Source organism: Nycticebus coucang, chromosome 5 (assembly GCF_027406575.1).
Source record: "Nycticebus coucang isolate mNycCou1 chromosome 5, mNycCou1.pri, whole genome shotgun sequence".
Lineage (NCBI taxonomy): Eukaryota > Metazoa > Chordata > Mammalia > Primates > Lorisidae > Nycticebus > Nycticebus coucang.
This window is the reverse complement of record NC_069784.1, coordinates 51,471,174-51,482,488: the sequence shown is the minus strand read 5'-3', so window position 1 is coordinate 51,482,488 and position 11,315 is coordinate 51,471,174. Positions and strand designations below refer to the sequence as shown.

The window sequence follows — 11,315 nt, the reverse complement described above, 5'->3', positions numbered from 1 at the left end:
AGAGGTGGCGGGGGGCCACGGTGACCCGGGAGGTGAGAGATGGAGCCGACCGCCCGCGTCCACTCAGCACCCGAGAGGTCAGTTCTCCACTTAGCATTCGGAGCAAGACAGCGAGTCCCCGAGTCTCCTCCCTTCTCGGGCCGAGTTTGTAGCTTTAAGCAAAACCCAGGAAGTTGAGCGTGGACGCGAGAGACAGGGAAGGGCGGGGGCGGTGAACCCCGTTCTGTTTCTGGGGAGAGAGAGCAGTGGCGATCGCGGGCCACTGTTGCTAAAATGTGGACGTTGTGGGGTTCGGTGTTCCGCCCAAGGCTCTGCAGCCCACGCCTCTTTGCGGCTTAGTGGGGAGAAAGCGGGCGGCAGGGCAGGGCAGGGCTGTCGGCCAACAGGAGGTGGAGCCGAACGGCTTCTCTCCATTGGCCGCGCGGTTGTTTTGTTTGTACAGTGTTGATTTATATTTATTCGAAAATAGCCGAGTTCCTAGGGGCCTCCAGATCGCAGCGGGAGGACCGGCGGCTTCTGGACAGCCCGGAGGTGCGGTTCCGCCGCAGGGCGCTCTCGGCCCGGGTCTGGTGCCAGCGAGACTGCCCAGTCCCTGGCAGCGCGGTTCCCTGTGGCTGAGAGGACTGCCGAACCTGGCTTCCTCGAAGGCACCTGTTGCCACAGCATTTATTTGAATGCCATGGCCAGTGCCTTTCTTGAAAAGTGTTGACTGATGTGTGCTCTTTTGTCATCCTTCCTTTAGAACAAGTGACATTGACCCAGCCACGTGACGATCTCAGGAGACATGACCAAGAAAAGAATTGCTGTGATTGGAGGTGGAATGAGCGGACTCACTTCCATCAAGTGCTGCCTGGAAGAAGGCTTGGAACCTGTCTGCTTCGAAAGGACTGATGACATCGGAGGGCTCTGGAGGTTCCAGGTATATCTCCTAGTCCTCTAATACTTGATGCCCTTCCTGCAAGGAGGGGCATGAAACATTTCATCTCGTGCTTGGGAATAAGATGAACGCTACAGTGATTAAACCTGCTAGAATTCAGCCTGCGGACCTCTTCTCAGCAGCCACCACCTCAGGTTTTATGCAGGTTCCTCTTGCCCTAGGCTGGTGGCAAAACAGGACATGGATATCACTTATTTTTCCTTTTCTGTTGTCTATGAAAAAGACACAGAGACCACTGTCACTTGTTGAGTTTTTCTGCTGTCCAGAGGGGGAAATGATCTGGAGGGTAACAAAATCACAAATATTAGAAAACTTACAGGGGTTGGAAAATTTAGAATGGTTGCTCATGGTCTGTATTAATAGGTAAATGAGCTACAATTATCTGCTCACAAACCTTTCCAAGAATCTCACTTTTCAATCTTCTCTAACCTTGCTATTATTAATTTTTTAAAAAATTCTGGCTCACTTCAGGCAATTCTCTGACAATCCTAGTCCTTGAATAGAAGTCTAAAATCTGACTACCTTAATTGCTTTGAACTTTCCCTTTCCAGGAGTAGTCCAAAGTCCTGTCTTCAGAAGGGCCAGAGTGCACCTGCAACTTACATATACCGTTTTAAATTTGAATTGTTTTAATATGCACATCTAGCCCTGCCACTTAGCAACAACTTACTTAAATGATAGTTATACTTGTTAAATGTCAAAGAGTATAACCACTTTTATGGATCTCCAAACAGACCTGCATTGGGTTTCTTTTTAAACTCAGTTCTTGAACCAGTGAATAGTATTGAGGTTCCCCAGGTGTGTTTCACACTTAATATTTCATAAAAAAAATATGTAGTATTAACCAGCTACCTACATGTGGCTTTTTAGTATCTCTTAGTTGAACAGAAGTATGGTCCTTTTGTATCTTGGCTCTGTTTAGGGGACTAACTCTGTTTGACAATAGTTCTTATTCAGATCTAGAATGGATCTCCTTAGCAGACCTACATGCCTCTATCATTATCAATCTTGGGCATGGGCTAAAAAGCCTGTTAATTAGTTTTTCGTAATGAACAAAAAATTCTACTCTTAAAATTCATCTAGAATACAGTGTAGAGGTTAAGAGCACAGTCTCGGGTTTGAATCCTGTTTCTGTCCCTTGCTAGCTGTATGACCTTAAGCCTCTCTGTACCTCTGTTTCTTCATCTTTAGGATGGGGATAATAATAGTATCCACTTTGTAGAGTTATTATAGGGATTAAGAAAATGAATAATTGTGTCAGTCACTTGTAACAGTGCCAGGTGCACAGTGCTGCTAACGTCAGTTATTATTAAGTAGGCCTAGGTGGCAACCCATGTATTTGGTGTTTTTGCGAAGCATCCTAACCAGGTTTGGTGAATACTGAACAGGTATGAAATGAATTAAGGATGGGAGGAGTTTGGGAAGGTATCCATCATCGTACCTGATTATCAGGTTTCTGTTTTTTATGTCCAAAAACATAAATAGCAGATAATTGTAGCTCATTTACCTATTAACACAGACCATGAGCAACCATTCTAAATTTTCCAACCCCTGTAAAGTTTTCTAATATTTGTGATTTTGTTACCCTCCAGATTGTTTCCCTCTTCTGGACAGCAGAAAAACTCATTAAGTGACTCATTAAGTGGTTTAAATTTATTCTCTGCTAAGCTTGAAGTTTTTTCTTAATCATCCTCTTGGCAAAATTTCAACACTTTATAAACTGCTTCCTTGAAAAGAAATAAACAATGTTTCATCATAATGCTGACTTCTGTTAAGACAGACCACACCTGTGTGGTTCTTTATTGTGTTTCCAGAGCCAAGCATGTATTTTCCCCTCCATATATTTTAAAGCTCCCCAGATGATTCCAGTTTGCAGATAAGGTTGAAAACAACAATTCAGAGCTCCCGTCCCATGGGATTCTGAGAGGCTGACAAGGGAACGGAAGATCCAAACTGTCCTGACTCCTCCATTGAAGGGAGTCATTTTTCTCCTTTCTTCTTATCCTTATTCTGCCTCCAGTCCCTTCTGCTACAATGATTCCACCTTATGTCTTCTGCTCTCTTTTTTCTCATGTGCACTTCCTATTGAAATATGTCAGCCTTGCACCTAGACAAGAAATACAATTAGTACAACATTTGTACAGGGAAGATTTGTTCATGTGTGGTAAGAAATGGTAAAATCTAGGAGCTTCTTTATCTACTCCCAGACCTGATATTGCTCTCTACTCACTCTCTTTTATAAAGCAGTGGGTTGACAAAGTGAGAAACCCTACCTAGGATCCAATCAGGGAGTTGGAAGGGGCTTGAAGTTTTTTGTTGACATGAGATAATACTTTGCTGTTGTCGGTAACTTCAAAAGATTACAAAGATATGATTGTTATCAAAGAGGTAAGATCTGTGATTCATTTTATTCAGCAACGCCCCACCATCAGACCTACTGTAGGAAGCATGGCTCTACTCCTTGTACTAAACTTTGAACCTTTGGGAGATAAAGAACAGACTGTATTTTTCAGCATCTAATATGTCATAGCATTTTATTACAGAGAGACTTTACAGCGGTTCTCAACCTGTGGGATGCAACCTACAGAAACTGTATGAAAGGGCCGCGGCATTAGGAAGGTTGAGAACCACTGCTTTAGCAATATCTGTTGAATGAATGAAAGAATGAATGGCATAAATTTCAAAAGTTAGAAATGTGCCTTCCTTCTCCCCCTACCCACACTGCAAACATCTTAATTCCAAAATGACCTTGCCATTCATAAAGTCATCTTAATTTTTTAAATGTGTTTATATATAAATGATATGTCTAAATGAACTTTAATTTGATTTTTATTTTTTATAATCATTTTTTATTAAATCAGAACTTTGTACATTGATGCATTTATGGGGTTCAGTGTACTGCTTTGATATACAATGTGAAATGCTCACATTGAACTAAGTAACACATCTATCACAATTATAGTCATTTCTTAATAGTTTTGAAATGTACCATTGCATCATGCACATTAGGTGAGGTCGCCCCAAATACCCTCCATCCTCCCATGTCCCCCCTCCCCTTCTCTCTCTCTCTTCTTCCCTTCTACTTTTTGGACTATAGTTATATTTTTCCATTCATATGAGTGTGCTGGTGATTATATATTGATTTCATAGTAGTATTGAGTACATTGGATACTTTTTTTTCCATTCTTGAGATACCTTTTTTCCCATTTTTTTCATTAATTTTAAACCATAGCTGTGTACATTAATGCGATCATGGGGCACCATACATTGGTTTTATAAACAGTTTGACACATTTTCATCACACTGGTTAATATGGCCTTCCTGGCATTTTCTTAGTTATTGTGTTAAGACAGTTATATTCTACATTTACTAAGTTTCACATGTAAGTGCTTGTAAGATGCACTGCAGGTATAATCCCACCTATCACCCTCCCTCTGCCCATCCTCCCCCCTCTCTCCCCTCCCTCTCCCCATTCCCCAAATTCTTAGGTTATAACTGGGTTATAGCTTTCATATGAAAGCCAAAAATTAGTTTCATAGTAGGGCTGAGTACATTGGATACTTTTTCTTCCATTCTTGAGATACTTTACTAAGAAGAATATGTTCCGCTCCATCTAGATAAACAAAAAGATGTGCAGTCTCCATCTTTTTATGGCTGCATAGTATTCCATGGTGTACGTATACCACAATTTGTTAATCCATTCATGGGTCGATGAGCACTTCCATGTCTTGGCTATCATGAACTGGGCTGCAATAAACTGGTGCAAATGTCTTTGTTGTAAAAAGGATCAAACGGTAGATCTACTTTTAGTTCCTTGAGTGTTCTCCAAACTTATTTCCAAAAAGGTCGTAGTAGCTTGCATTCCTACCAGCAGTGTAGAAGTGTTCCTCCTTTCCACATCCTCGCCAACATCTGTAGTTTTGGGATTTTGTAATGTGGGCTAATCTTACTGGAGTTAGATGATATCTCAAAGTGGTTCTGATTTGCATTTCTCTGATGACTAAGGATGATGAGCATTTTTTCATGTGTTTGTAGGCCAGAGAAGTTTCTGTTCAAGACTCTTGCCCACATGGAAATGGGGTTATTTGTTCTTTTCTTATTGATTAGTTTGAGTTCTCTATAGATTCTAGTTATCAGACATTTGTCAGAAGCATAACCTGCAAAAATCTTCTCTATTCTGAAGGTTGTTTGTTTGCTTTACTTACTGTGCTCTTGGCTGTGCAAAAGCTTTTTCATTTCATTAGATCCCAGTAATGTATTTTTGGTGTTGCTTCAATTGCCCGGGGGGGGGGGGGGTCCGCCTCATAAAGTATTCTCCCAGGCCAATTTCTTCAAATATTTTCCCATACTCTCTTCTAGTATTTTTATAGTTTCACGTCTTAAGTTTAAATCTTTTATCCCATGAGAATCAATTTTTGTTAATAGTGAAAGGTGGGGGTTCCATTTTCAGTCTTCTACAGGTTGCCAGCCAGTTCATCCAGCACCATTTGTTAAATAGGAATTCTTTCCCCCTACTGAATATTTTCGATAGGCTTGGTTTGATATTATCAAATGATGATAAGTAGCTGAGTTCATCTCTCAGTTCTCTATTCTGTTCCATGAATCTACTGCTCTGTTTTTGTGCCAGTACCATGCTGTTTTGGTCACTATAGATTTATAGTATAGCCTTAAGCTGGTAACGTGATACCTCCTGATTTGTCCTTATTTCTGAGTAATATATTTATTGTTCAAGGTTTTTTCTGATTCCATATAAAATGAAGTACTATTTTTTCAAGTTCTTTAAAGTATAACAATGGTGCTTTAATACGCATTGCATTAAATCTGTAGATTGCTTTGGGTAGTATGGACATTTGAACAATGTTGATTCTTCCCAGCCATGAGCATGGTATGTTTTTCCATTTGTTAACATTTTCAGCTATTTCTTTTCTCAGAGTTTCATAGTTCTCTTTATAGAGACCTTTCATGTCCTTTGTTAGGTAAATTCCCAGATATTTCATCTTCTTTGGCACTGTTGTAAAAGGAATAGAGTCCTTGACTGTTTTCTCAGCTTGACTATTGTTGGCATATATAAAAGCTACTGACTTGTAAGTATTGATTTAGTATCCTGAGATGCTGCTGTATTTCTTGATCACTTCTAAGTTTTGAAGTTGAGTCTCTGGGATTTTCCAGGTATAGTATCATATCATCAGTGAAGAGTGAGAGGTTGATCTCTTCTGACCCTATTTGGATACCCTTGATTGCCTTCTCTTGCCTGATTGCAATGGCTAAGACTTCCATTACTATGTTGAATAGCATTAGAGATATCCTTGCCTCCTTCCCGAACTGAGTGGAAATGTTTTCAATTTTACACCATTCAATATGATATTGGCTGTGGGTTTGCTATAGATAGCCTCTATCCGTTTAAGAAATGTCCCTTATATGCCATTTTCATAAGTGTTCTGATCATGAAAGTATGTTGGATATTATCAAAGGGTTTTTCTGTGTCAACTCAGAGAATCATATGGTCTTTGTTTTTTATTTTATTGATGTGATGTATTATATTTACAGATGTGCATATGTTGAACCAACCCTGTAACCCTAGAATAAAACCAACTTGATCATAGTGTATAATTTTTTTGATGTGTTGTTGAATTCTGTTTGCTAAGATCTTATCGAAATTTTTGCATTGGTATTCATTAATGATATTGGTCTATAATTTTCCTTCTTTGTTGAATCCTTTCCCAGTTTGGGGATCAGGGTGATATTTGCTTCATAGAAGTGTTGGGAAGTAATCCTTCTTTTTCTATGCTTTGGAAAAGGTTGCATAATATAGATATTAGTTCCTCTTGAAAGGTTTGATAGAATTTGGATGTGAAGCCATCTGGTCCCAGATATTTCTTTTTAGGAAGATTTCATATTGTTGATGCTATTTTAGTGGTTCATGTAGGTCTATTCAAGATTTCTAATTTTTTCTGGTTGAGTCTAGGAAGGTGGCATGCTGCCAGGTATAGGCCCATTTCCTTCAGATTTTCATATTTCTGGGAATAGAAATTTTTGTAGTAATCATTGAGGATTTTGTGTCTGTTGTTATTTCTCCTTTATTGTTTCTGAAGGATGATATTGGAGATTTTCTATTTCTGGTTAGGTTGGCCAAAGATTTATCAATTTTGTTAATCTTTTCAAAAAACCAACTTTTTGTTTTTCATTGATCTTCTGAATGATTCTTTAGTTTTCAATTTCATTTAATTCTGCCCTAATTTTGGTAATTTCTTTTCTTCTGCTGTGTTTGGGGTTGGAATTTTCTTCCTTTTCCAGTTGCTTGAGAAGATCCATTAAGTTGTTGGCTTCATCTTGATGAAGGCTTCCAATGCTACAAATTTCCCTCTTAGGACTGCCTTTGCAGTATCCCACAGGTTTTGATAATTTGTGTCTTCATTTTCATTTTGTTCCAAAAATTTGGGGATTTCCTTCTTAATCTTGTCTTTGACCCAGCTATCATTCAGCCTAAGATTATTTAGTTTCCATGACTTTGTTTGAGTATGAGGATTCCTATTGCTATTGAGTTCAACTTTTATTCCATGGTGGTCCGAGAAGATACAAAGAATAATTTCTTTACTTTTAAATTTGCTGAGGTTAGACTTGTGTCCTAGGATATGATCTATTTTGGAGGATGACCCGTGGGCTGATGAGAAGAATGTATATTCAGTTTTATTAGGGTGAAATGTTCTGTAGAGGTCTGTAAAGTCCATTTGTTCTAGGGTCAGGTTAAGTCTAATATTTCTTTGGTTAGTTTCTTCTTGGAGGATGTATCCAAAACTGTCAAAGGGATGTTAAAATCTCCAACTATTGTAGTGAAGGAAGATATCAAGTTGTTCACATCCATTAAGGTCTGCTTTATGAATTGAGGAGCATTCTGGTAGCGTGCATAAATGTTTATCAAAATCTTTTCATGTTGGGTGTTTCCCTTGACAAATATGTAGTGACCTTCCTTACCTTTCTTTATCTTTGTTGGTTTAAAGCCAATTGTATCTGCTACTAAAATTGCAACCCCTGCTTTTTTCTTGTTTCCATTTGCCTGTATTATGCAAGTCCATTCCTTCATCCTGAGTCTATTTTTATCCTTTAAGATAAGATGAGATTCTTATATACAGCAGATTTCCGGTCTGAGTTTATGTAGTCAGCCTGTGCCTTTTTTAGAGGACAATTTAAACCATTTACATTATTTGAGAGAATTGATAAGCCTGGTTGTGTTTTGGGTGTCATGATTTTCAGATGTCCAGTGGACATTTTTTAATTCTTTTCCCACTGTGGAAGTTGGGTTTTGTTCAAAAATTTCTGGGTGAGTTTACTTTGGAGGTAGAGCATTGTGCTGGTCATTGTGGAGGATGGTCTGAGAATATCCTGAAGAGCTGGTTTAGTTGTGGTAAATTTCTTCAACATGTCTATGTCATTATAGTATTTGATTTCTCCATCACAAATGAAACTCAGTTTAGCTGGGTACAGGATCCTGGGCTGGTAGTTGTTTTGTTATAGGAGATTGAAGGTTGATGACCATCTTCTTCTGGCTTGAAATGTTTCAGCTGAGAGATCTGCAGTCATTCTGATACTTCTCCCTTTGTAGGTGATGCTTGTCTTACATCTGGCTGCTTGCAGAATTTTCTTCTTTGTCTTAACTTTGGCAAAGTTAATCACAATGTGTCCAGGAGATGCTTTATTTAGTGAGTCTGGCTGGAGTTCTGAAACTGTCTGCTATCTAAAGTTCTGTATCTCTTGCAGTGCTTGGGAAATTCTCCTCCAAAATCTCTTGGAGTAGAGCATCTGTACCTTTAGGGCCATCCTCTTCTCCTTTGGGGATTCCTATATGACAAATGTTTGATCTTTTGGAGTGATCCCACAACTCTCTCAGGGAATGGTCAGTTTTTGCTCTCCATTTGTCTCCCTCTTTGAGTGTTTGGGAACATTCAAAAGCTTTGTCTTCAGTTTCAGAGATCCTTTCTTCTGGCTGGTCAACTCTATTACTTAGGGATTCTGCTGTATTTTGGAGTTCCTCAATTAACTTTTTCATTTCCTTGAGCTCTGCTATCTCTTTTCTCATAATGTCCATATCTTTGGTGACTTTGGCTTTGAATTCATTAATTTCTTGAGACAACTTAGAACTACTCGTTGGAATTAAATTTCTATCTTTTCTCCCATTCTGTTTATCTTATTTGAAATCCACATTCTGAATTCAACTTCTGACATTGCTGCCATTTGTCTATGCATGGTGTCTTCAGTTGTATCTCCTTTGTCATTTCGAAGGGGTGGGGGGGTGTTGATCTACTCTGGTTATTCATGTTGCCAGAGTTGTTCTGCTGGGTCTGCACCATGTTTATTTTCCACCATTTGGTTATTAGAACTGGTAGGGTGAGATTGAATTGGGGTTCCCAGGTAGTAGAGATAGCTACTTACCAAAGCACTAGGCTTTATAATGGTGCCTTATCTCCTACAACCTTACAAAGACCCCTTTCAGAGTTTTGGCCAGAAACTCTGAGAACCTACTTGGTGAGATAGCACAAGCTAGCTCTGTTTTGATATCAGCCAACCTCTACCCTATCCTAAGAAGCCACAGTATTAGGTTAAAATCTCAACTGTGAAGAGATACAAACAGCTGCAATGCCCAGACCTAACCCTTCAGTTCTTTTCTGCTACAGAACTTTGAAGGTCAACCTCAGAATGTCCCCAAGTGGACAGCCCCAGACATGGGTTCCAATTAAATTGTCTCAGGCAGTGCAAACCCTGCTCAACGGACAGGGATTCAAGGGTGTCCAGCAGCACAATTGCAGCCAGGGATCCACACTCTCCCCCACCAGACTCAGTCCACACTATTGTCTGCTTCTCTGCTCACAGGCCTAGTTGGAGCCGGGGGCCTCACCCCATCCCCCAGTTTCAGTCTACACCCAACTAGCCTCTGCTTGCTAGACCAGTTGGAGTCAGGGGACCACACCCCCACCTGCCATTCTCAGTCCACGCCTAGCAAGCTTTTGCTTGCAGGCCCAGCAGAGGCTGGGGACCAGCCCTGTCTGCCAAACTCAGTCGACATGGGGCAACCACTCTTCTGCTGTGGGTGCCATCTGAGTTGGGGGTTCTGCACCCCATCCCATCAGACACAAGCCCAAACCAATGGTCAACACCACCACTGGCAAGACATAGTCATAACCAGGGGACTGCTCCTCTTCCCACCGAGTGTCCCTTTCTTCCCACACCCTCTTTCTTCTCCTTTAGTCACAGATTTTGTCCTGATGGTTGGCTGTCCACACTATGCCCAGATCTCTCAGGACAAGACCAAACACTCTGTGCTCTGCAGTGGGCACAACTTCAGACCACCATGTGAGGAGGAAGGGTGGACTTGGAGTTTGGGCATGTGGGAAAAAATATCTGTTCAATTGAATGCCTGGCAGGGTGATGTCTAGATTCATAAATGGGATCTCCCTGGAGAAAGAGACCTAGAGTTTAGCGGCTTTCTCAAGAGGAGTAAAATGAGAGGTCTTTTGTTCCCTGCTCATTTGCAATAGCCTGCGGCAGGCCTTCTGCTTGGGGGAGGGGTCTCCCATCCTCTAGTCCCTAGGCTTTGTACCTGAAATTTGTTTTCTTGAATGCTCTTCCTTAGAGTTACAGCTTGCTGAACTTCTTTCTTGGCTCAGCTCCCCACCTGTGGCTTCATAGAGTCCAATTCTGTCCAGTTTTTCTTTCTCTGCTCAGGAGCCTCTGCCAAGGATTTCTACCAGTTGGCCATCTTCCCAGAATTCTGAACTTTAATTTTAATTAAAGTTTAATTAAATTAAAGTTTTAATTTTAGAACAGTTTTAGATTTACAAAATCACATTGACATACTATAACTTACCAAAATATTTACCTATGTTAAGGACATTTAAAGTTACTTCTAATTAATTGCTATTTTAAATAATATTAAGATGTATATCTTTATCCATTTAACTTTTTTTGTTTTTTTTTTTAAACAGAGTCTCACTTTGTTGCCCTTGGTAGAGTGCTATGATATCATAGCTCACAGGAACCTCAAACTCTCAGGCTCAAGTGATCTTCTTGCTTCAGCTTCCCCAGTAGCTGGGACTATAGGCACCCAATACAACACCTGGCTATTTTTTAGAGATGGGGTCTTGTTCTTGCTTAGGCTGGTCTTCAACTCCTGAGATCAAGCAATCCACCTGCCTCAGCCTCTCCAAGTGCTAGGATTGTAGGCTTGAGCCACCATGTCTGGCTGTACATTTAACTTGTATATTATTTGTGATTTAACTTGTATATTATTTGTGATTTTTCTTAGAACAAATTTTGGGGAATGTATTGTATTTATCTGAGATTTATCTCAACTCTTTCTGAGATAAGTTTTGATGTTTCATTAGTT

The 11,315-nt window shown here is 40.1% G+C and overlaps 1 protein-coding gene across 7 annotated transcripts in view; it reads left to right on the top strand.

Moving 5' to 3' along the window:
* The first annotated feature begins 375 nt into the window (after nucleotides 1-375).
* Nucleotides 376-11,315, top strand: part of PRKAB2 (protein kinase AMP-activated non-catalytic subunit beta 2) — a 60,099-nt gene continuing 49,159 nt past the window's right edge. For 5 of the 7 annotated variants that reach the window (XR_008380269.1, XR_008380271.1, XR_008380270.1 and 2 more), the window contains exons 1-2: nucleotides 376-531; nucleotides 743-919. Coding sequence is in view for 4 of the 7 variants with exons in the window: in XM_053592607.1 (XP_053448582.1) it covers nucleotides 785-919 (135 nt within the window). In the remaining 3 variants the exon portion in view is untranslated. The remainder of the gene's footprint in view (nucleotides 532-742; nucleotides 920-11,315) is intronic. The other 2 variants (XM_053592611.1, XM_053592609.1) reach the window with 1 other exon arrangement.